Genomic DNA, 24,290 nt, shown 5'->3' with positions numbered 1-24,290 from the left:
CTTGTATTCTTTGTGTGAAACTGCAGTGTAAGTAAAACCATATGGTGATAGTTTGACTAAATTGCCTTGCCTGGGGACTGTACATGCTGTTTACCTCACACTTGTGTTTCTTTTTTTGGGGGCGGGGGTGGTGAGGAAGACTTGCCCTGAGCTAACATCTGATGCCAATCTTCCTCTTTTTTTTTTTTTTTTTTTTGCTTGAGGAAGATTAGCCCTGAGCTAACATCTGTGCCAATCCTCCTCTACTTTCTATGTGGGATGCCTCCACAGCATGGCTGATGAGTGGAGTAGGTCCATGCCCAGGATCTGAACCCGTGAACCCAGGCTCCCAAAGCAGAGCACATGGAACTTTAACCACTCTGCCATGGGGCTAGCCCCCACACCCGTGTTTCTTTGGTGCAGATGTCACAGGGAAATGTCCCTGCTACATGACTATTTTTTGAGATGACTAGTACAGTAAAGCATCCTTCTTGTGCAATCTGGCACTGGGTGACAGGCTTGCTGAAAACACTGGTGAAAGTGAGGATTGCCAGCTGGGCTGTGTCAACAATAGGCATTTTAGCCAAAGCATATAAGTGGTGCACGTACTCTCTGATCTTTGTGAGTGGGTCTGCTGAGTTGAGCATTGCTGCTTTTCTTTCATTGACCACCTTCTAGTGTATCATCTCTAATATCAGCATAGATGAGGAGTTGGCTGTTTTTGCAAATATACTTGTATTGGAACATAGCCATGCCAGCTCTCTTATGTAGTCTGTCGCTGCTTTCCTGTGACAAGGACATAGTTGAGTATTTGTGGCAGAGACCATATCACCCACAAAGCCTAAACATACTTACCATCTCATCTTTAAGAAAAAGTTTGCTGTCTTTGGATTAGATTATTTGAAATAGAATGGAAACTTAGTCACTTATGGAACAATCTAATTTCTTTTCTCATCTTCTATAATTTTAACCTACACCTAAGTTAGTGTTTGTTTTTTTTTTTTAGCAATTCACTTTTGTTGAGCTTTTACGAAGTATTCAGGTTAGTTTTCAGAGCAAAAAAAAAACCCACACGTTTTTATAATTTTGTTTTATTCCTTTATGTAATATTTAATTAAATTACACTAGCAAATGTTATTGGGAATAAATACAATTGTATGATTGACTCATGGTCAGCATGATGGAACAGTGCGTACAGGCAGCCCTGAGAGTGGTTGGGAGCTGCAGCAGTGTGTCATGGGCCCAGTTCCGGTTTGTGTAGAGGCAGTGGAGTTTTTGTTCTATGTTTAGTACTATGTTCAGTTGAAGCAGTATCCTTGAGCCCAAAGTAGTAAGGGTGAGGACTTTATTATTGATTTATAGTTAAAACAAAAAGAAAACCCAAGTTTCTTTTTCTTAGTTTCTTCTACATCAACCTGTAGTATAAACTAGATTTCATTTGGTCCCTGTGTAGTGTTAACGATATATATTAGTAGTCCAGATTTTCTGTTTTTGGTTATATTGATTATTTTGAGCCATTTAAAAGTTCCATTAAAATTTATAGTTATTTTTACTTAAGTATGTTTATATTTTTTAGGTCAAGTATGGTCTTGGGGAGATGGTGACTATGGGAAATTGGGCAGAGGTGGTAGTGATGGCTGCAAAACACCAAAGCTGATTGAAAAGCTTCAAGACTTGGATGTTGTCAAAGTCCGATGTGGAAGTCAGTTTTCTATTGCTTTGACGAAAGATGGCCAAGTTTATTCATGGGGAAAGGGTGACAACCAGAGACTTGGTCATGGAACAGAGGAACATGTTCGTTATCCCAAACTCTTGGAAGGCTTGCAAGGTGAGTGCAAAATGTAAACTTTTAAAACCCCTTGAGACAGTTTGTTTAGTAATCTTTTCAAGTTTGCAGTTTTTTCTTTTCTTTACCTGACATTCCATGAATGACCTATCATTAGAAGCTTTTACTCACATTTTGATAGGTATAGATAGTATTTGGAAAGTGGATTTTCTATATTAAAAAATGGCCTGGAATTATTCTCACCAAATTTAATTTGAAACATTCAGTTTTGCTAATATTGGAGAGTTCTTTTTGTGGCAGGCACCCATTCATCACTCACTAAGCTGGCCTCAGTGAGATTAGCTTTTATTTGGTGAGGTCACCTGTAATTACACTGTAGACATCGCTAAGACTACAGATAGGCATGGTATTGTGGGAACACAGTGGGAAATGGGATTGGGTCTGCCTGGTATGGTCTCATCTGAACTTATCCTTGATGAGTAGATCCTGCTTATTTGGTTTCAAGGGCATTCAGCATGCATTTTAGGTAGAGGGGATGAATGGGAACCAAGACATGTAGGTGTGCTTTGCAGGTGTCTTGCAAAGCATGGGAGAGGTTGGTGATAGGTGTATCAAGTGGGGCCTGCAGTGCCTGATCTCAGGAGTGGGCAGACTGTTTTTTAAAGGACCAGACTGTAAGTATTTTAGGTTTGAGGGCCATATATATGCTGGCTGTCCCAATTCCTCAATTCTACTGTTGTAGCCCAAAAGCAGTCGTAGGCAATAGGTAAACAAATGGGTCTGGCTGTACCCCAGTACAACTTTATTCACAAAAACAGGCCTGGGGCTGTGCTTGGCTTGAGGGATGAAGTTTGTTGGATCCCTGAGTTGAATTCTTGTTTATGTTTTTGCTTTCTTTGTCAAGGGAGTTTGGAAGTGAGACTTTTAAGTGGGACTTGCCAGTTCCTTTCCTGATCATTTTTATTTTAAAACATATTAATATCCTGATGACTAGAAGTTTGTGTACTCATGTGGTGTTTATTATTTTCTAAGCCTCTGAGATAAGTTGTAGAATAATATAATCGGTTGTATGTTATTGGAGCTGTATTTGAATTGCATTTGCCTTCTTGTTTATATCCCCTTCATTTAGTGAAGGAAATCAACTTCCTCAGCTACATTTATTAGATACAGAGATAGCTTTCAATGACAATGTTTAAGTGATTGTTGATATAATCATTTTGGTTGTTGTTAACTTACAATAGGCTCATAGGATAGAATTGTTCCCCTTATTGTAGTAGAGTTTTTTAGCGAATTATTTATGTTGACAATTCTGAAAACATTCCCTGTGTTAGTCATGTTAGATTTACTAATAAGCAAAAGTAGAATACTTTGCTAGTACTATTTAAATAGAAAAAAAATATATTTCATGTCATTTGGCTTGGGAGAAAAATGGATTTTGATTTAGGAAACTTCCTCGATGAAGGAGTGTACTTTATCATTCACCAAGATAGATCATGATCTGGGCCATAAAATACACTTTATCAAATGTAAAAGAGGAGAAACCAACAGTGTCTGCTCTCAGACCACAGTGGAATTAAACCAGATATCAGTAACAGAAAGATACCTGGGAAATCTCAAAATGTGTGCAGATAAAACAGCAAACTTCCAAATAACATGAGTCAAAGAAGAAACCTCAAGAGAAATTTTAAAATATTCTGTACTAAATGAAAATGAAAACACAACTTATCAAAATTTGTGGTATGCAGTGAAAGCAGTGCTTTGAAGGAAATGTGTAGCCTTGAATGTATATATTAGAAAAGAAAAAAGATGCAAAATCAATAATCTTTCTGTGTAGCAAAGGAAACCATCAACAAAATCAAAAGACAACCTACAGAGTGGGAGAAAATATTTGCAAATTGTGTATCTGATAAGGGGTTAATATTCAAAATATATAAAGAACTCATAGAACTCAATAGCAAAAAAACAAACAATCCTATTAAAAAATGGGCAGATCTGAATAGACATTTTTCCAAAGAAGACATACAGATGGCTAACAGGTACCTGAGAAGGTGCTCAACATCACTAATCATCAGGTAAATGAAAATCAAAACCACAGTGAGGTATTGCCTCACACCTATTAGAATGGCTCTTATCAAAAAGACAAGAGATAATAAGTGTTGGTGAGGATGTGGAGAAAAGGGAACCCTTGTACACTGTTGGTAGGAATGTAATTGGTATAGCCACAATAGAAAACAGTATGGAGGTTCCTCAAAAAATTAAAAATAGAATTACTATAATATCCAGCAATTCAGCTTTTGGGTGTTTATCTGGAGGAAATGAAAACACTAACTTGAAAAGGTATCTCTACCCCTATGTTCATTGTAGCATTGTTTGTGATACCCAAGGCATGGAAACAACCTAAGTGTCCATCAATAGATGAATGGATAGAGACAATGTGGTGTATATATATATCACACATATATATCAGTATAATTTGTATCTATCTGTATATGTACACACACAGTGGAATATTATTCAGCCATAAAAAAGAAAGAAAATCCTGCCATTTGCAACCACATGGATGGACCTTGAGGGCATTATGCTAAGTGAAATAAACCAGACAGAGAAAGACAAACACTGTATGAGCTTACTTATAGGTGGAAGCTAAAAAACCAAAAGCCAAACTTGTAGATACAGAGAACAGATTTGTGGTTGCTAGAGGCAGGAGTTGGAGAGTGGGTGAAATGGGTGATGGTGGTCAAAATGTACAAACTTCCAGTTATAAAATAAGTAAGCCCTGGGAATGTAATATATAGCATGGTGACTATAGTTAAAAATACTGTATTGTTTATTTGAAAGTTGCTAAGAGAATAGATTTTAAAAGTTCTCATCATAAGAAAAAAAATTTGTAGTCATGTGTGATGATGGATGTAAATAGTATCTGAGTTTTTGCCTTAAGAAACTAGAAAAAGGAGAGCAAATTGAATCCAAAGTAAGAAGGAGGAAAGAAATAGTGAGAATTAGAGCAGAAATTAGTGACATTGAAAACAGGAAATCAATACAAAAGAGCAATGAAACCACAAGCTGGTTGTTTGAAAATATCAGTAAAGGCAATAAGCTTCTAGCCAGGCTAAGAAAAAAAGAGAAGAGAGGACACAAATTACTAGCATCAGAAAGGAAAGAGGAGAAGACATCACTATGGATCCTGTGAACATTAAAAGGATAGTAAAGGAATGCTATGAATAACCCTATGCCCTAAAATTTGATAACCAAGGTGAAATGGACCAATTCTTTGGAAGACACAGTTTGTCAAAACTCACACAAAAAAATAAACAAACTGAATAGACTTATCTCTATTAAAGAAATTGAATCAGTAATAGAAACAGAAAGCCTGAGGCCCAGATGAGTACAATGATGAATTCTACCAAATATTTAAGGAAGAAATTATACCAGTTCTCTACAATATGTATCAGAGGATAGAAACAAAGGGAGTACTTCCTAACTCATTCTGTGAGGCCAGCATTACCCTATTACCAAAGCCAGCAAAGACGTTACAAGAAAGGAAAACTACAGACCAATAGCTTATGAACGTAGATGCAAAAATCCCCAACAAAATATTAGCAACTTGAATCCAGCACTGTATAGAAAGAATCATACATCACAACCAAGTTGAATTTATTTCACATATGGAAGGCTAGTTCAACAGTATAAATCAATTACTATGATTCATCAAATCAACGTGAAAAATCACACGATCGTATCAATAGATGCAGGAAAAGCACATGGTAAAATTCAACACCTATTCGTGATAAAAACTCTCAGTAAACTAGGGATAGAGGGAGGTTCCTCAACTTGATAAGGAATATCCACAAAAAACCTACAGCTGACATCATACTTAATGGTGGGAAACTTGAAGTCTTCCTACTAAGATCAGATACAAGGAAAGGATGTCTCGTCTCACCATTCCTTTTCAAAATCATACTCCTAGCTAACGCAGTAAAACAAGAAAGTATATAGATTGAGAAGGAAGAAATAAAACTGTTTTGTTCACAGATGACATGATTGTCTGTGTGGAAAATCCTAAAGAATCGACAAAAAAACTCCTGGAACTAATAGGGATTATAGCAAGGTTGTAGGATACAAAGTTAATGTACCAAAGTCAGTCACTTTCCTGTGTACCAGCAACAAACAAGTGGAATTTGAAATTAAATAAGTAATATCATTTACAGTAGCATCCCAAAAATGAAATACATAGGTATAAATCTAACAAAATATATACAAGGTCTATATGCGGAAAACTACAAAACTGATAAATGAAATCAAAGAACTAAATAGATATTCTATGTTCAAGGATAGGAAAACAAAGTTTTAATACAAAAAAGAGTATACTTTGCGTCGTTGTACCTTGGGACAGGAGAATACGATCTAGTAGTTAATTAAAAATACACTTGTTTCTTTATGAATGAAAATCTAAATTAGGAGGAAAAATAACAGATCCTTTTCATACCCTAGCATTTTATTTGCAGGCTGTAGGTCTTAATTAGTAAAACATAACAGGAGTTTTAATAGCATACATGAAGCAGATGAATTGTGCATAATATTAAAGCAATGAATTATCCTTTCGAAGTTGACATTAAATGCCTTCTGACCTTAGTGGCCTGGTGTAAATGTCTTTATTGCAACAGAAGCCATAGGTGTGAAGCTGTATCTGCATCACTCTTTCCTCCTAGGGAAGAAGGTGATTGATGTGGCTGCAGGCTCCACCCACTGCCTGGCTCTGACTGAGGACAGTGAAGTCCACAGCTGGGGGAGCAATGACCAGTGCCAGCACTTTGACACCTTGCGTGTGACCAAGCCAGAACCCTCTGCGCTGCCAGGATTGGATACCAAACATATAGTTGGAATTGCCTGTGGACCTGCCCAGGTACTGAGTATAGAGCTTGGTTTGGTATTTTGTAGAATTTTGGTTTCGCATCATTCATTGCTAGTATGTAGAAATAGCATTGGCTTGTGTGTGTTATCCTTATATCCTGTAGTTGTACTAAACTCACTTACTAGTTCTAGGAGCTTCATTGTCAATTCCTTGGGATTTTCTTCAGAAGCAATTATGTTGTCTGCACATAGAGACATTTTTACTTCTTCTTTTCCAATATGTGTGCCTTTTATTTCTTTCCCTTGCCTTCTTGCACTGGCTGGGACGTCTAATATGTTGAGTAAGAGTGATGACAGGGGACGTCCTTGCGTTGTTCCTGATTGTAGGGTGAAAGCATTCAGTCTTTCACCTTTAACTATGATGTTAGCTGTAGTTTTTGTTTTTGTTTTTTGTTTTTGTAGATGCCTTATTATCAGATTAAGGAAGTTTCCTTTAACTCCTACTTTTTCAAGAGTTTTTTTTAATCCTGAGTAGATGTTGAATTTTGTCAAGTACTTTTTCTTCTCAAATGATATGATGATCTTGTTTTTCTTTAATCTGTTTACACGATCGATTTTCAAATATTGACCAAACCTTGCATTACTAGACTAAACCCCACTTGGCCATGGTGTATTATTTTTATATATTGCTGGATTTGATTTGCTAATACATTGTTGAGGATTTTTCTTTCAATGCTCGTCAAAGATACTGGTTTGTAGTTTTCTTCTGCTGTCTTGACTTTATCAGGGTAAAACTGGCCTCATAAAAAGTGTTGGCAAGTGTTCCTTCTTCTGTTTTCTAGAAGGGATTGTGTAGAATTAGTGTTATTTCTTCTCTAAATGTTTTTCTGTGAATCCATCTGAGCCTGGAGATTTCTTTCTCAAAAGATTTTTAACTACAAATTTAATTTCTTTAATAGATAATAGAACTATTCAGAGCATTTCTTCTTGGGTGGCTTTTCTTGCTTTGTGGTGCTCAAGGAAGTGGTCCATTTCATCTAAGTTGTCTAATCTTTGTGTATAAAGTTTTCCTTAGTATACTCTTAGGAACTTTTTGAAATCTTTGGGGTCTACAGTGATATCCTCTCTTTCATTCCTGATATTGGTAATTTGTGTCTTTTTTCTTTGTCAGTTTTGGTAGAGGTTTATCCATTTTGTTGATCTTTTCAAAGAACTAGCTTTTAGTTTCATTAATTTTTCCTGTTGTTTTTTACTTTCAATTTCATTGGTTTCTACTCTGTTATCTTTTTTCCCCTTCAGCTTGTTTTGGGTTCCCTGTGCTCTTTTTTTTAGTTTCTTCAGGAGGAATCTTAGGTTGTTGATTTTAGAACTTTCTTGTTTTGTAATATATAAGCACTTAATGCTATAAATTTTCCTCTAAACAGTGTTGTAATTGCACCCATAAATTTTGATATATTTTCATTTTTGTTCAGTTCACAATATTTTGGGGGCCGGCCTGGTGATATAGTGGTTAACTTCGCTCACTCCGCTTTGACGGCCTGGGGTTCATGGGTTCAGATCCCAGGTACAGACCTACACACCACTTATCAAACCATGCTGTGGTGGCACCCCACATACAAAATAGAGGAAGATTGGCACAGATGTTAGCTCAGGGCCAATCTTCCTCACCAAAAACAAACAAACAAATTTTTGCTAGTGTCTCTTGAGAATCACTCTTTGACCTATGGATTATTAACTGTGTTCTTTAAGTTCAAACTGTTTGGACATTGTTTTGTTATCTTTCTGTTACTGATTTCTAGTTTAATTCCATTGTTATTAGAGAACACACTCTATGATTTCAATTCTTCTAGATTTTTTAAGATTTATTTTATGTCTCTGGATGTTTTCTCTTAGTGTACTTAAAATGAGTATGTATTTTGCTGTTGTTGAGTGAAGTGTTCTATAAATGTCAATTAGTTTCAGTTCATTGATGGTATTATTTAGTTCTAGATCCTTTCTGATTTTCTGTCTACTTTTTCTATCTACTTTTCTATCTCTTCCTAGGAAGGTAGTATTGGTATCTCCAAGTACAATTGTGGATTTGTCCACTTCTCTTTTTGGTTCTGTCAGGTTTTTTTAATATTAATGCTTTTGATCATTAAAAAAATGTGGTAAAATATACAATGGCATTAAATACATTCACAGTCTTGTGTAACCATCACCCCTGTCCATCTCCAGAACTTTTTCATCATCTGAAAAAGAAATTCTTTACCTATTAAACAGTAACTCTCCATTTCTCCTTCCCCTCGCCCTTGGTAACCTCAAATCTACTTACAATCTCTACTAATTTGCCTATTTGAAGTGGAGTTATATATCTGATCTTTTGTTTCTGGCTTATTTCACTTAAATTAATTGGCATAAAATTTCCAGGTTATCTATGTTGTAACATGGATCAGGATTTTATTCCTTTTAAAGGCTTAATAATTCTGTTTTGTATATATATCCCACATTTTGTTTATCCATTCCTCTTTCACTGGACACATGGGTTCTTGGTACTTTTTGGCTATTGTGAATAATGCTGCTATGAACATTAGTGTACAAATATCTGTTTGAGTCTCTGCTTTCAATTTTTTTTTTTTGAGATTTTATGTTTTTCCTTTTTCTCCCCAAAGCCCCCTGGTACATAGTTATATATTCTTCATTGTGGGTCCTTCTAGTTGTGGCATGTGGGATGCCGCCTCAGCGTGGTTTGATGAGCAGTGCTATGTCCGCGCCCAGGATTCGAACCAACAAAACACTGGGCCGCCTGCAGCGGAGCACGTGAACTTAACCACTCAGCCACGGGGCCAGCCCCCTCTGCTTTCAATTTTTTTGAGTATGTATCTAGGAGTAGAATCGCTGGATCATACAATAATTATGTTTAACTCTTTGAGGAACCGCCGTACTGTTTTCCACAGCAGCTGCATGATTTTTACATTACTACCAGATATCCACCGTGGTTTCAGTTTCTCCACATTCTTGCCAACAATGGTTATTTTCCTTTTTGTTTTTAGCCACCCTAAGGGGTATGAAGTGGTATCACATTGTGGTTTTGATTTGTGCTTTCCTATTGGAAAAGATGTTGAGCATCTTTTCATGTGCTAATTGAATATTTGTATATCTTCTTTGGAGAAATGTCTATTCAAGTCCTTTGCCCGTTTTTCAATTGGATTTTTTCTTTCTTTTTTTTTTTTTTGAGTTATACAAGTTCTTGATGTATTGTGGACCTTAATCCCTTATCAGGTGTATGATTTACAACTATTTTTTTCCTCCCATTCTGTGGTGTTTTCTCATTCTGTTGATAGTGTTCTTTGATGCACACAAGTTTTTAATTTTGAGTAAGTCCCCTTTATTTATTTTTTTCTTCTGTTGTCTGTGCTTTTGGTGTCATATATATCTAAGGAATTCATTGTCATGCACTCTTTCCCCAGTGGTTTCTTCTTACACTTTTATAGTTTTACCTCTTATGTTTAGGTCTTTGATACGTTTTGAGGTAATCTTTCAGTATAGTGTAAGGTAATGATCCAACTTGATTCTTTGGAGGTTTCTCAGCCCATTTGTAGAAAAAATTTTCCTTTCCACATTGAATAGTCTTGGCACTTGTCAAAAATCATTTTATTATATAGACAAGGGTTATTTCTGGGCTCTGTGTTCTATTTCATTGCTCCCCATGTCTGTCTTTATGCGTGTACCACACTGTTGGTTACTGCAGTTTTGTAGTAAGTTTTGAAATAGGAAGTGTGAGTCTTCCAACTTTGTTGTTCTTTTTCAAGATTGTTTTGGTTATTTGGGGTCCCTTGAGATTCCATACGAATTTTAGAATTTTAGAATCTATCAGTTTTCGTATGAGAGTTTTGAAGCTGTGTTTTTAGGTGAATATACATTTAGGATTGTTTTGTCATTTTGGTAAATTGACTCTTCTATGAATATGTAATGTCCGCCTTTATTCTTGTTTTTCCTTGCTCTGAAGTCTCTGTTGTCTGATTTAATGTAGGTACTCCAGTTTTCTTTTCATTTAATTAGTGTTTGCATACTGTAACTTTTCCATCCTTTCACTTGAAAACAAATTTTTTTAAATTATAGATTCATAGGAAGTTGCCAGTATGGTACAGTCTTATTCACTATAGCTATATCAGAAGTCTATTTTCTGCTTCCTTTGCCTTTCTATATAAAATTTAGAATAATCTTGTCTATATGTGCAAGAAGGTCTTGCTTGCACTTGCACAAGGAATTGTATTCAACCTGTTATCAGTTTTTGGAGAATTGACATTTTTGCTTTATTGACTCTTCCAATCTATGCAAATAAGTATGTCTAAACATATATTTACATCTTTGATTTCTTTCATCAGCAGTTTCAGCATACAAATCATGTACATGTTTTGTTAGATTTATACCTTTTGCTTTAATCTGCTTGTTTCATTATGTGTATAGTGAGTTTCTTGGGTGTTATGTACAGTTGCATCTTTTTTTTCTTTAATCCTTGTGTCAATGTTTCTTTTAATTGGTATATTTAGATTATTTACATTTACTGTAATTATTGATGTGTAGACTTAAGTCTTCCATTTTATTGGTTGGCTTTTTTCTCTTTTCTATTATTTCTTCCTTTATTTTGTTTTCTTGCTCTTTTGGGAGCATATAAACATTTTTTTAGCATTCCATTTAACTTCATTTAGTTTGAATTTGTCTCTTTTTATAGTTTTTTCAATGGTTGCTCTAGCGATTACCATATACATAGTTAACTCTTTGGAGTCTACTTAGAATCAATATTTTACCACTCTAATTGGAATGTGGAAACCTGTTTAATTTCCAAGTACTTGGAGATTTTTCCAGTTATTTACATCTAGTTTATTTTTATTTCTAGTTTAAGTTTCTGTTGTTGGTTTCTAGCTTAATTTTATTATGTTCAGAGAACATATTCTGTATGATTTCAATTCTTTTAAATAGTCAAGAATTATTTTATAACTTAGAATATGGTTTATTGTGTTCATGTTCCTTGTGTCCTTGAAACTAATGTGTATTCTCTTGTGGTTGGGTGAAGAGTTCTATAAATGTCAATTTGATCTACTTCATTGATGGTTTTGTTCATTTCTTTTAAATCCTTGCTGATTTTCTGTCTACTTCTTCTATCTGTTATTAGGAGGGTAGTTTTGATATGTTCAACTATATTTGTGGATTTATCTGTTTCTCTTCTCATTTCTATGAGTTTTTACTTCTATGTGTTTTGCAGTTTTGCAGTTTTGTTGTTAGAAGCATATACATTCAGCATTGTTTTGTCTTCTTGGTGAATTGACCTTGTTATAATTATATAATGTTCCTCTTTAGCCTTGATAATTTCTTTCCTCTGAAGTCTGCTTTGTCTGATAGTAATATAGCCACTTTCCATCCCTTTACTTAGCCATTTTTTGTCTTTATATTTAGGGTAGATTTCTTGTAGATACCATATAGTTAGGTTTTGTTTTTCATACATCCTGATAATATCTATCTTTTTGTTTATATGTTTAGACCATTTAAATTTAATGTAATTATTTATAAGTTGGATTTGTGTCTACCATTATTTGTTTTTTGTTTGCTCTTTTTTTGTTGTTTATCTTTTCATGACTTCTTTTGGATTATTTGTATAATGTTTTGTATAACTTTTGTAAAATTCCATTTTAACTTATTGAGGTGTCTCTTTGTGTAGTATTTTAGTGGTTGCTCTAGAGATTACAGTATATATACCTAACCTTTCATTGTCTACTTAGAGTTACTTTTGTAACTCTTCAAGTAGATTGTGATCCTCAAGGCCATCATTTAATGTGAATTAATAATTTTGAGAGTGAAAAGATATTTTAAAAAGTTTTTACCTTTTTATTTATAGTAAAATGAGATGGGGTAGTGAAATGAGAGAAAATTAGAAATCGATACCCTGTGAGCTAGACAACCATGAAAGCACATGTGCATTTGAGACAATTCGAGTGATGCATAAGTAATAATTTAAGGCATCTTCATTATTCATAATGATGAATCTCTCCCGTGGAACAGACCAATAGCTGACTGTGTAGATTCATTTTAGGTTCTTGTGTTTCTTCCGTAGAGTTTTGCTTGGTCATCTTGTTCTGAGTGGTCCATTGGCCTCCGTGTCCCTTTTGTGGTGGACATCTGCTCAATGACTTTTGAGCAGCTGGACCTCCTACTACGGCAAGTGAGTGAGGGGATGGATGGCACTGCTGATTGGCCCCCACCCCAAGAGAAAGAGTGCATGGCTGTGGCAACGCTGAATCTTCTACGACTTCAGGTATTAATTGTTTCCTTTCCTCTCCCTCCTTTCAGAAGTGTCTTAGGTATTTGCAGTGTTTATGCATATTGAAGGGTATGGGTTTTAGCCTAAGTGAACTGCTAATGAAAAATTTAAAGTATTTTGAAGTAAGATTATAATGGAGTGTATGAGGCTTAAAAAAATCAGTCTAGTTTATGTTTATCCTGGAAGTCAGTCTTAGCCTGCAAGTAAAAGTGTGTATAGATTGTGTTATTTCTGCTGTAATCAGCTTGTTTATAGTCGGCAGGGGGTCAGTCTTGAATTTACTGTTGTTGTGTGTGGAGAAATGACTGAACAAGACAATAGGTGATTGAGCAACCAGCTGAATGTGCTAACCAGTCTCTCCTCTGGACTCTGAAAGTTCCACTCAGTAAGCTCGGCTCCCTCCAATAGTACCTCCACTTTATCAGGGAAATTTAAGGTCAAAGGTCAAAATAAGAAAAACTACTATGAAAATATATATATATTCTTTAAGTAAAACTATAGCTGAAATCTGTGGTCATCATATTTTCCTTGGTAATAAAATCATATGATTTACTGTCAAGAGAACAGATTTTCTTGACAAACTAATTTTCCCCCTTATTTATAATGCAAGGATTTCTGTGTAACCCATCGTGTCCTTCTTCTGTGCCCTCCCCTTTTTTGCCTTGGCTTTTAAAAAGCACAGAACTGAATGTAATGTTTAATTGCATTAATCAAATTATCAGAAGTTTGGAGAAACTTCTCTCCCAGAAGTCTTCTACAGGAGTTCATCTATTAGGACACCTGTGGTATACTGTTCCTTCCATGGATCTGCCCAGTTGTTTGTTGTTTCCCATGCTTTGTAGTAGTGTTGCTGTCCTGGTCAGTGCTGTGGAGAAAGACCTTGTACATGTCTTAGGCTTGATTCCTTTTGGTCCATCTTTGCCTGGTGACGTATGTTTTTCCATTGCTTTATTCTGTCTTCTTAGGTCCTTATGTTTTAGTTGTGTCTTTTTTTAAATTGGTTTATAAAGCTCGATTCTTAAAAAGAATCCAATTTGAGAGTCTTTATTCAAAAGGTAATTTAATTCTTTTACAATTATTGTGATTCCTAATGTATTTCAATTTAGGTCTTCTGATTTAGTTTTGTGTAAGTTTGTTCTTCATTTTATTCTCTATTGATCAAGTTTCTAAAAAAGATCTTTTCTTTTCAAATCCCTTTTATTGTTTCGAAGTTTTTCTTTGATTTCTGGACATTAATCATGTACAAAAAAGTTAAATATTTGTTAATTCCACAAAGTGTTAGGTTAATTGTTACTTCTCTTCCTGAAACCTATAAGGTTATAGGATGCGTTAAACCTAAACTCCCCTTTCCTCCTCCACTGTTTTAATTGTCAAGTAGTCTTATTATTACATTGGATCCAAGGCAGACTGTCTTTTTGTGTGTGCTTCTAAAAGAAGAATGCTCCCAATTGAAATGTGTAAGATACATTCTGAATTTAGAGATGTTAAGACAGGATACATAAAAATGCCTCTTGGAATTTGTGAAATATAGAAATTATTTTTTAACTTTATCCCAATTAATTATCATATCATCATCATTTTTTAAGAGGCCATACTTAGTTATATCATCTTTTTTCTTTTTTGAAACAATTTTTGTCATTGTTGCTTATATCGTTTCCCTCCTCCCTTATATTCCCTCCTTCAGAAAGTTAGTTATAAAGTCTGAAAACTGTTCACTTCAACCCCTCTTAAGAGAGTTTAACAAGATTTAGCTTTTTGGATTACTGTTATTTTATCAGCATTTTGAAGATGTTCTACTCTCTTCTGACCTTTATTGTTTCCTATGAGAAATCTTAAATTTGTGCAGTTGTTGTATCTTTGTAGCTAATTTGTCTTTCTCCTTGGCAGGGTTTCATGTTGTTATATCTTTGTTTTGTAATTTTAATACATTATGTCTAGATGAGGCTTTATTTTTGTGTATTTAACTTGAGGTTATGGTCCTCATTCAATCTGAGATTATATATCTTTGTTAAATTTTGAAAAGTCTTCACTATTTACCATTGAAAATTGCTCTCTCTTTTTAATTTATTTTTTCTGTTGGAGAAGTCCTAATAAATGTAAATTGAACTTTCTCATTTTATCTTCACAAGCATCACAACTTCTTTGATATTTTTAAATCTCTTTATCTTTTTTTTTTTTTCGTGAGGAAGTTTGGCCCTGAGCTAACATCTGTGCCAATCTTTCTCTATTTTGTATGTGGGACGCTGTCACAGTATGGCTTGATGAGCAGGGTGTAGTTCCATGCCTTGTGAACCCCGGGCCACTGATGTGGAGTGTGCGAACTTAACCACTACACCACCACGCTGACCTCACTCTTTATCTTTTTTAATGCTCACTTTATCTTTTCATTCTGCCTTCTGAGTGGTTTACTCAGCGTTCTCTTTCAGTTCACAAATCCTTTCTTTAGTTGAATGTTCTGTATTTTTGAATTGTCCATTTATTTAACAAATACTTATATGATCTCTGCTTTACACATATTATCTCACTAAATCCCTGTGCCAGCCCTCTGAGGTGAGACCATCGATCTGTATTGCACAGATTACAGGTGGGGAGGCACAAGATGTTCAGTCCTGTTCCCAGATTGGCTACCCAGTGCACAGAGGTTCAGGGCTGGGACCTGGGGTGTAGGTTCTTCACACCTCTGCCTTGAGATTTTTATTCCTGTAGTTGTTTTCCTCACTTTTAGAATTTATATTTGGGTTCTTTTCAAGGCTTTCGTTTTACTCATTATATAGTCCCATCTTCTGGGTTCTGTTCCTTCCTTGATCTCTAAAAACATTTTCTTATTTTATGGAATCTTTCCAGTATTTTTATTGCTGCCATCTCTTGGGGCATGTGTTTTGCCTCTTACTCTGTCTATGACTCTCCCTCATGGTGACCTAGTATGGCTTGTCTTTTCTTACTCTGAGACTGCCTTCAGGGGAAGGTTTGCTAGGGGTACCCCTATCACCTTGGCTGTGGAGATTTCCACAGAAGGCAGCTTTGTATTTACATCTCTGAGGTTCCATGAGTTTCTCAGGCTCTAGATGAGTTTCAGTGTTTGACTTGTGGTATCTATACCTAGATGGTTGGTATAAATTTGATTTCACATCTGCTCATGGTATAGGCCGGGTCTCTGATTTCTTTTGGGGTCTGTTTCTACCCAAAGCCTTTTGTGGTAGAGTGTTGCCCTCAGGCCCTGGCTGCCTGACAGACAGGTGGTCTTGAGCGACTCCCAGCCTTCTGCAGGAAGCCCAGGTGCAGTGGGCTTTCATGAGCAGTGTGGGTTTCAAGCTCCAATGCTTTGATCTGTTCTCAGAGTCCAGAATCTCTTGGCTCCTGCTGTGTGTGTCTGTGTGAGTTCTGGTTTGGCCCTTGAGGAGTTTCCTTATATACTCTCAGCTTGTGTATATAATATTTTAACCTTTTTTTTGTTATATTATATTCTCTCTTTCTCTGTGTTTGATGCAGATGGTTGGGGGTTGGGTGGAGGTTGCTATTTCCACATGGTTTAACTCTGTTAATCTTGACCTTTCCCACGTACATATTTATAGTTTGGTTTAAATATTGCACTTAGAAAATACCTTGCTATGGATTCTCAACAGCTATGGATAAAATTTCTTTAGTCCAGTATAAAAAAATACATATACCGGACGTTTTTCCTTTATTATTTGAATAAAACTTAATTTGAGGTATTATTTAATTTTTAGAAAGATTTGAAATCCACTCATTTTTAGGGCTTCTAAGTGAAAATTGTTTTTCTCCTTTCAGTTGCATGCTGCCATTAGTCACCAGGTTGACCCAGAATTCCTTGGTTTAGGTCTGGGCAGCGTCCTCCTCAACAGCCTGAAGCAGACTGTGGTGGCCCTGGCCAGTAGTACAGGCGTGCTAAGTACCGTGCAGGCAGCTGCCCAGGCTGTGCTGCAGAGCGGGTGGTCCATGCTGCTGCCTACTGCTGAGGAGCGGGCCCGGGCACTCTCTGCTCTCTTGCCCTGTGCAGGTGGGCTTGGGGGATGAGCAGGGATGAGGGGGTGGGGGTTGGGCACAAGAGAGGGTGCGGGAGAGGATGGCACTTACCTCACATTGGCAAAAACACTTTCCCTTTTCCAGTTTCAGGCAACGAAGTTAACATAAGTCCAGGTCGGCGATTTATGATTGATCTTCTGGTGGGCAGCTTGATGGCTGATGGAGGCTTAGAGTCAGCGTTAAATGCAGCCATTACTGCAGAAATCCAGGTATGGCCCTAGGAATGTGTGTGTGAGCCTACAGAGGTGATTTTACCCGTCAGTGAGCTGAGATTGAAACACCATGCTTGTGGTCATGAAGAAATAACAACCTTTTGCCAGAATTAGTGAAAAACTGAAGCACAAAACTTTTAGTAACATCCAAATATTTTCTTTAATTAAAACTTTTTTATCTTAATAATTTTAAAAAATTTATTGAGGTATTAAGTATGATAAAATGCACCTACTTTAAGTGTCAGTTTAGATGGCTTTGACCCATACCCTGTTCATATTAGAAATCATTTCCATCACCCCAGAAAGTGTTTTTGTGTCCCTTTGCACTTGAAATTAGGGCACTCCCCTGCCTCCCTCAGATTAAATTACTTTTGTCTGTTCTAAATCTCACATAAATAGAATCATGTTGTATGTACTCTTTTGTGTCTGCTTTATTTTGCCTTGATAAGGATTTTCAGATCTTGTATGTTGCATGTATTGTTACTATGTTTTTACTGTTGAGGCATAGTCCATGGTATGATTCTGGCATTATTTGTCTATCCATTCTCCTGTTGACAGACATTTGATTGCTTTTGAGTCTCTATAGTGGCTTTGATCATGCTGTGTACAAATCTTGTAGTGAACATGTGTTTTTTCTTTAAATTAGAATTTGCTGGGTCCCAGGGTGAGTGTCTGTTTATAGTTTCCCAAAGTGGCTGTGCCATTTACATTTGAACCAGCCTGTATGAGACTTTCTTAACCTTACCAACATGATGCATGTTGATCCATTTAACTTTTGCTATTCTGGAGAGGTATGGTTACAGTTTGTATTTGCATGTGCTTATTGGCCATTCATAGCTTCTTTTGTTGCGTTCATTGTTGTAGTAGTTTTTGATTTAAAAAACTGTGCTGATAAAATTAGATGAAGTGACTGTATTAAAAATATCTGAGGGGCTGGCCTGGTGACACAATGATTGGGTTTGCGTGCCTCTGCTTTCGTGGCCTGAGATTCACAGGTTTGGATCCTGGGTACAGACCTACACACTGCTTATCAAGCCATGTTGTAGTGCAGTGTCCCACATATAAAATGGAGGAGGATTGGCTCAGGGAAAATCTTCAAGCAAAAATAGGAAGATTGGCAGCACATGTTAGCTCAGGGCTAATCTTCCTCACCAAACAAAACAAACAACAAAACAAGACTTTAAAAACATACTTTGATTCCATTGGAAACGTTAGAAGAAATTGTCTTTGTAGCAATGTTAGTAGCAACCACCATTCCTTGTGTACCTATTATTTTCCAGGTACTGTGCTATGTACTTTACTTTAGTTTTTTCTTTTAAGCTTGTCAACCATGTTGAGTGGAAAAAGTTGTTTTTAAAATTCCATTTTATAGATGTGGACATAAGAACCACAGAAATTTAGTGATTTTCTAAGGTATTGTGACTAGTGAGTGGCAGGTATGCTGGCCACACATGGGCCAGACAAGTAACCTTAACATGATCCAGGCACTATTTTTAGAACCTCTTAATTTAGTTGACAAATGTTTATTCTATGCTTCCTAATAGAGGGAGGGACCCGTGGGGGGCAGGGGGTGGCAGGGGGCAAGGGTGGCGCTCTGATAATAATTGTTGCCTAAAAAATAGCCAAAAGGCTATTTATTTCAAAACAGAGATGTTTTGAAGCTACAGAAAGGCATTAATAAAAAAACTCACCATTTAGGAATAACCATTGTTAATATTTTTGGTGTAGAGTCTTCCAGATTTTTAAAAGTGCAGATATTTACTAACAATATTCATTATGGTGCCAGAATTGATTTCAGTGATCTATCGAGTTTTTTCCTTTTCACTCCTCAGGTTGCCGTGTTTTTTCTGTTGAATGTTCAACTGCTATGTCCATTTGTTCTGTTGCTTCGGGGAAGTCTGTCATATGTAAAGGGAATCATTTCTTCTTTTTTGTTTTTTTTTTAAACAACTTTCTGTTGTTGACACTTTAGGTTTTAGATATTTTTACTACTATAAATAATTTTTAATTACATTCTTGTAGATAATAAGTCATTGAGTATAAGAATGATTATTAGGAAGAAGTTCCAGAAATGAAACTGTTGAGTCAAAAGCACGCACATTTTTCAGCTTTCTGATCCATGTTGCTGCCTTGGCCTTGAGAATGGGTGGCCCAGTTCCAATCCCACCACTGAGTCACGGTCTTTGTCCCCACACCCCTCAGAACTGGGGAAGACTGTTTATGTTTAGACTGTTCTGACTTTTGCCATTAGAAAATAATGCCCAGAAGTAAAGAACTTTGTTTTTGCACAGTAAATTTGGTTACTAGAAGAATGCTTGCTACGTAGTAGGTTCTCAGGAATATTGGTTGCATTTGACTAGCAAAAGCTATCTCCTTTTAAAATTTTTTTAAATAATAGCTTTATTGAGCCATAATTCACATACTATACAATTCTCTCTTTTAAAGTGTATAATTCAGTGTTTTTTTTTGTATATTTAGAGATTGTGCAACTATCATTACCACTATCTAATTTCAGAACATTTTTATCACTCCAAAAAGAAGCTCTGTGCCCCTTAATAGTCACTCCCAATTCCCCACTCCTCTTAGCCGTTGACAACCACTAATTTGTCTAAAAAGATTTCCTTGTTCTGGATATTTCATATAAATGGATTTGTACAATATATGGCATTTTCTGTCTGACCTCTTTCACTTAGCATAGTGTTTTCTAAGTTCGTTCAAGCTGTAGCATCCATGTTGTACTTTATTCTTTTAAATTGCTAAACAATATTCAATTGTAAGGATAGAATGTATTTTGATTATCCATTCATCAGCTGAAGGACGTTTGAGTTGTTTCCACTTTTAAGTTATTATGAATAATTCTGTAATAAAAATTCATGTATAGGTTTTTGTATGGACATATGTTTTTATTTCTTATGTGTATATGCCTAGGAGTGAAGTTGTTAAGTTTTATCGTAATTCTATGTTTAATGTTTCAATAAAGAGCCAAACTATTTTCTTAAGTGGCTGTACCATTTTACCTTCCCAGTAGTAGTGTATGAGGGTTCAAGTTTCTCCACATCTTTGCTGATGCTTGCTACTGTCCATTTTTTATATTATTGCCTTCCTAGTAGGTGTGAATTTCCCTGAGGACTAATGATGTCTAGCATCTTTTCGTGTGCTTATTAGCCCTTTGTATATCTTCAAGATATGTCTATTCAAATCCTTTGCCTATTTTTAAATTGGGTTGTTTATCTTTTAATTGTTGAGTTATAAGAATTCTATCTGTATTCTGGAAACATGTCTCTTATCAGATATATGACTTGGGAATATATTTTCCCTTTCTGTGGGTTGTTATTTCATATTTAGCAAGCAGATAGACTCTGTATGTATGGGGCAGATCACATTGGGTGTTTGTGATAGCAAGTAGCAGGGGTAAAGATTTTAGGGACTTCACAGAAGGAGGCTGGAGACCATCAGCAGTGGCAGCGTGGACATTGGATTTGTAGGATGAATAGTCTGTTTAGAAACTGAGCAAGTGAGCTACAGGATTTCTGACAGGTGGATGTGGGCCATTGTCACCAGGTGTGTGAGTTAGCATACACAGTCTGGGACAGGTAGGCTGTGGGATCAGGGTTCAGCCCAGGGTGCCTTCACACTTGCTGCTAAGATAACTGGTAACGAGTTTCTGTCTTATGAATTACAGGATATTGAAGCCAAAAAAGAAGCACAAAAGGAAAAAGAAATTGATGAACAGGAAGTGAGTGCCTCGACATTTCATAGAAGTAGGACCCCGTTGGATAAAGATCTTATTAATACGGGAATTTATGAATCTTCCGGAAAACAGTGTTTACCTCTGGTTCAGCTTATTCAACAGCTTCTTAGGTAAATAGTATTAGATATATTCTATTTTAATAGGATTGTTGGTTTTCATATTAAGATAATGAGATCTAGCACTAGGGTCTGAAAAATGTGTTTGGCTTTGAGGAAATACTCTGAAAATTACCTAGGATAGGTTTTAGGGTAAAGAGCAGACTGAAGTATAGATGAGAGGTAGGAGTGTATAACATAAAATAGGAGATTCTACAGGTTTTCGTACAAGAGAAAGTTAGGATGTGTGATGAACATAGGGAAAGGTTCTTCTCATTAGGTAGCAATAGATGCAAATGAAGATCGTCATAGTAAGGTTATTGTTTAAAGCAGGTTGTATCATTGCCTCATTCTGAATATCATAGATTTATATGTAACACTGTAGGACAACTATTTTGTGTGTGTGTGTGAGAGGAAGATTGGCCTTGAGCTAACATCTATTGTCAATCTTCCTCTTTTTTTTTCTCCCCAAAGCCCCAGTACATAGTTGTATCCTAGTTATAAGTCATTCCAGTTCTTGTATGTGGGATGCTGCCACAGCATGGCCTGATGAATGTTGTGTAGATCCATGCCCAGGATTCGAACCAGCAAACCCTGGATTGCTGAAACAGTGTGTGTGAACTTAACCACTCAGCCATGGGGCCAGCCCCTGTAGGACAACTTTTGATTTAAAAGCTGAAGTGACTAAAAGAATGGAGAGCATGATTTTTGAAGGCCTGATCAGGAGGAGGAAAGAATCAGCCAGAACATAAACAGAGGCTAACCTTGACAAGGGCCGAAGTGGTCAGATACTGTCTACTGAAAAACGTCAGCCAGCATTTCAGTGCCACTCAGAAAGAACAAGAAAGCAAGGTGATTTCTGGAAGGCATTTGTTAGACCATGAGAAACTGTTGCCCCTCTATTTAACAGAACTGCTCTGTGTAAACCTGGCTCACGGTTTGTTTTATTTTCTATGCAGAAAATAGAGCCTGGAGGGTTTGCTCAGGCAGCTGAGCACCCAGAGTAGGCAGCTCTGCATGCATATCCAGGAGTGTGAGTGGTGTGCTAGCGGGCCTGCTCTCCACTGCCAGGAACCCCAGAGTTGACTGGGCACACAGGGAACTTTTAAAGAGGATGTTTTAGAGCTAGTTCCTTATGTAGATTTTAGTAAATGCTAATTTTAAATCCCTTTTACTATTTTGTTTTGTTTTCCTAATCTGATGGTGATTATTTCCTTTGATTAATAGTTCTTACATTCTGATCTTCAACAGAACAAATTGAAATAAAGTGAATTAACTCATTGTAGTTGATGGTAGTGGAAAGACTTTGGGATTTGTTCCTAGAATTTCAGTTGTGATTGCTTGTGTGGAGTTGGCAGGTGGAACTCTGCCAAGAGTGGTAACTGCAGGAGTTGTAACAGGAGCAGGGTTTACTTGGCAGATCAGATGAGAAAACGGACATTGAGTGCTCTGTAATTGAAAGGTAAAGTTCTTGGCAGAAGTTTTAAATCATAAAGCGTGTACCTCATGAAGCACTTTTCTGAGTTCTGAATGCCCCACCCTTCACTGAGGAGGATGTGTCACCCTCTGGTATCTAGATGGACGAGAGTGAGTACTGAGTCCCTGACCTTGGGCCATGGTAGTCACTGTTCTCATGAGGGCCAGCTCTCCTCCTGGCTCAGACTGTTCTCTTGGTGTGGAGAGACCCAGCTGTCCACCTGCCTATGCCTGTGCTGTTCAGTCTGGCAATCACTTGCATCTTTGATGAGCACTTGAAATGTGTCTGGTGTAGCTGAGGTGTTGAGTTTTTATTTTTTATTAAATAAGATTCAATTATTTTAGTTGCATTATTTTTTATTAATTAAAATTCAAATGTAAAAACTAAGACCTGATTCAGTTTTTAGAAAACTTTCGAGTATGTTTGGAATAACTTGGTCACATGAGTTTACTTTTTTAAGTGCATTTTCTGACTCTAAGTCAGATTGAGTGTTTTTAGTGAAAATTTAGTTACCTGAACTGACATTTGCTTTAAGTATAAATACACAATGGCTTTTCAACACTTAGTGTAAAAAAAATAATGTAAAAAATCTTAATGCTTTTTCTGTTGGTTTTCTGTTGAAATGATGTTTTCACTATATTGGGATAAATACATTATTAATACTGATTTTACGTGTTCTTTTTGTCTTTGTGGATATGACTGGTAGAACATTTTAAATTACAAATGTGGCTCCCTGGCATTATGTTTCTGTAGGACAGCACTCTCTAGACCATCCTCACAGGTCATCTTCTGAACCTTCTTCTTTACTTTGGATCTCCTTGGCACGCAGGGAGTTGGCTCCACAGTAGGTTTATAATAAAGATGTACCTATTTGAAAAACGCAAGACAAAAACTGAAGTATGGACGTAAACAGCACCTTACAAAAATTTTGGAAAATAGAGAAAGCATCCACAGCTTTCTCACTAGCAGAATGCCTATAATCCAGGCTCTTTTCACAAGCATAGATAGTGTGCCCCTTCCCTTGTAGGGATAGACTTTAATGTTTGATTTTCTCACCTTAACTGTTTGTGACTGAAGGAGACTCAATATGTTGACTTAGCTGATGCAGTTGTTGAAAAATAGTTTAAAGATGTAAGAGATTTTGGAGACGTTTCTTGTACTTTCATTTCTTGGAAAACAAGTTGAAGAAATTGTAGCTTCCCAAAAATAGCCATGAAACAGATTTCAGAGTAACTCTTTAGTCTTATGCTGGCAAGGAGTTGCAGAAAACCATTTATATTTGAAAATACAGAGCTATGAAGATTTTTTGGTTAGTGAACTTTATCAGAATTACACGTTTTGATTATGGTTCTGAATTTTATATTAAGGAAATAAGTTAAAAGTTTTATTGTATTTTCTTACTGTCTTTTGCTCCTTTGTGTATAGCATAAAACCCAGATTCTAGACCTGTTTCTTCTGTTGTGATGTGGTTATCAGGGCAGGTTACCAAGTCAGGGAGAAGAAAGGTGAGGGCGACTAGAGGCAAGACCCAGTGAGTGCCCACCTTGATTTTGTGTGACCAGGGAGTGGTGCCATGTACCAGTCCAGGGCTCTTTGCTACTCTTTCTTGGCAACTCTGTGGATGCGTGTTGAAGTGTTGGGTTGGGACTCCCGAATGTCTCCTGCTCTTGTCCTCGCTCACACTGCTGTTAGTTTCTGGAATGAACCATGGGGCAGGTACAATTGACAGGTTCTTCACAAACTTACTGTCACGTTAGGAATGGAGCAGAATGCCTGTCTGTGGCCTGGTGTTGCACA

General features: G+C 36.5%; 1 protein-coding gene across 6 annotated transcripts in view; it reads left to right on the top strand.

Moving 5' to 3' along the window:
• Positions 1–24,290, top strand: part of HERC2 (HECT and RLD domain containing E3 ubiquitin protein ligase 2) — a 256,159-nt gene that overhangs the window by 81,322 nt on the left and 150,547 nt on the right. For all 6 annotated transcript variants that reach the window (XM_070231475.1, XM_023652120.2, XM_023652115.2 and 3 more), the window contains exons 15-20: positions 1,556–1,807; positions 6,475–6,668; positions 12,708–12,908; positions 16,704–16,932; positions 17,043–17,167; positions 20,853–21,031. In XM_070231475.1, coding sequence (XP_070087576.1) covers positions 1,556–1,807; positions 6,475–6,668; positions 12,708–12,908; positions 16,704–16,932; positions 17,043–17,167; positions 20,853–21,031 — 1,180 coding nt within the window. The remainder of the gene's footprint in view (positions 1–1,555; positions 1,808–6,474; positions 6,669–12,707; positions 12,909–16,703; positions 16,933–17,042; positions 17,168–20,852; positions 21,032–24,290) is intronic.

The sequence above is a fragment of the Equus caballus genome, chromosome 1 (assembly GCF_041296265.1).
Source record: "Equus caballus isolate H_3958 breed thoroughbred chromosome 1, TB-T2T, whole genome shotgun sequence".
In the NCBI taxonomy this organism is placed as follows: domain Eukaryota; kingdom Metazoa; phylum Chordata; class Mammalia; order Perissodactyla; family Equidae; genus Equus; species Equus caballus.
This window is presented reverse-complemented; position numbering and strand designations above follow the sequence as displayed.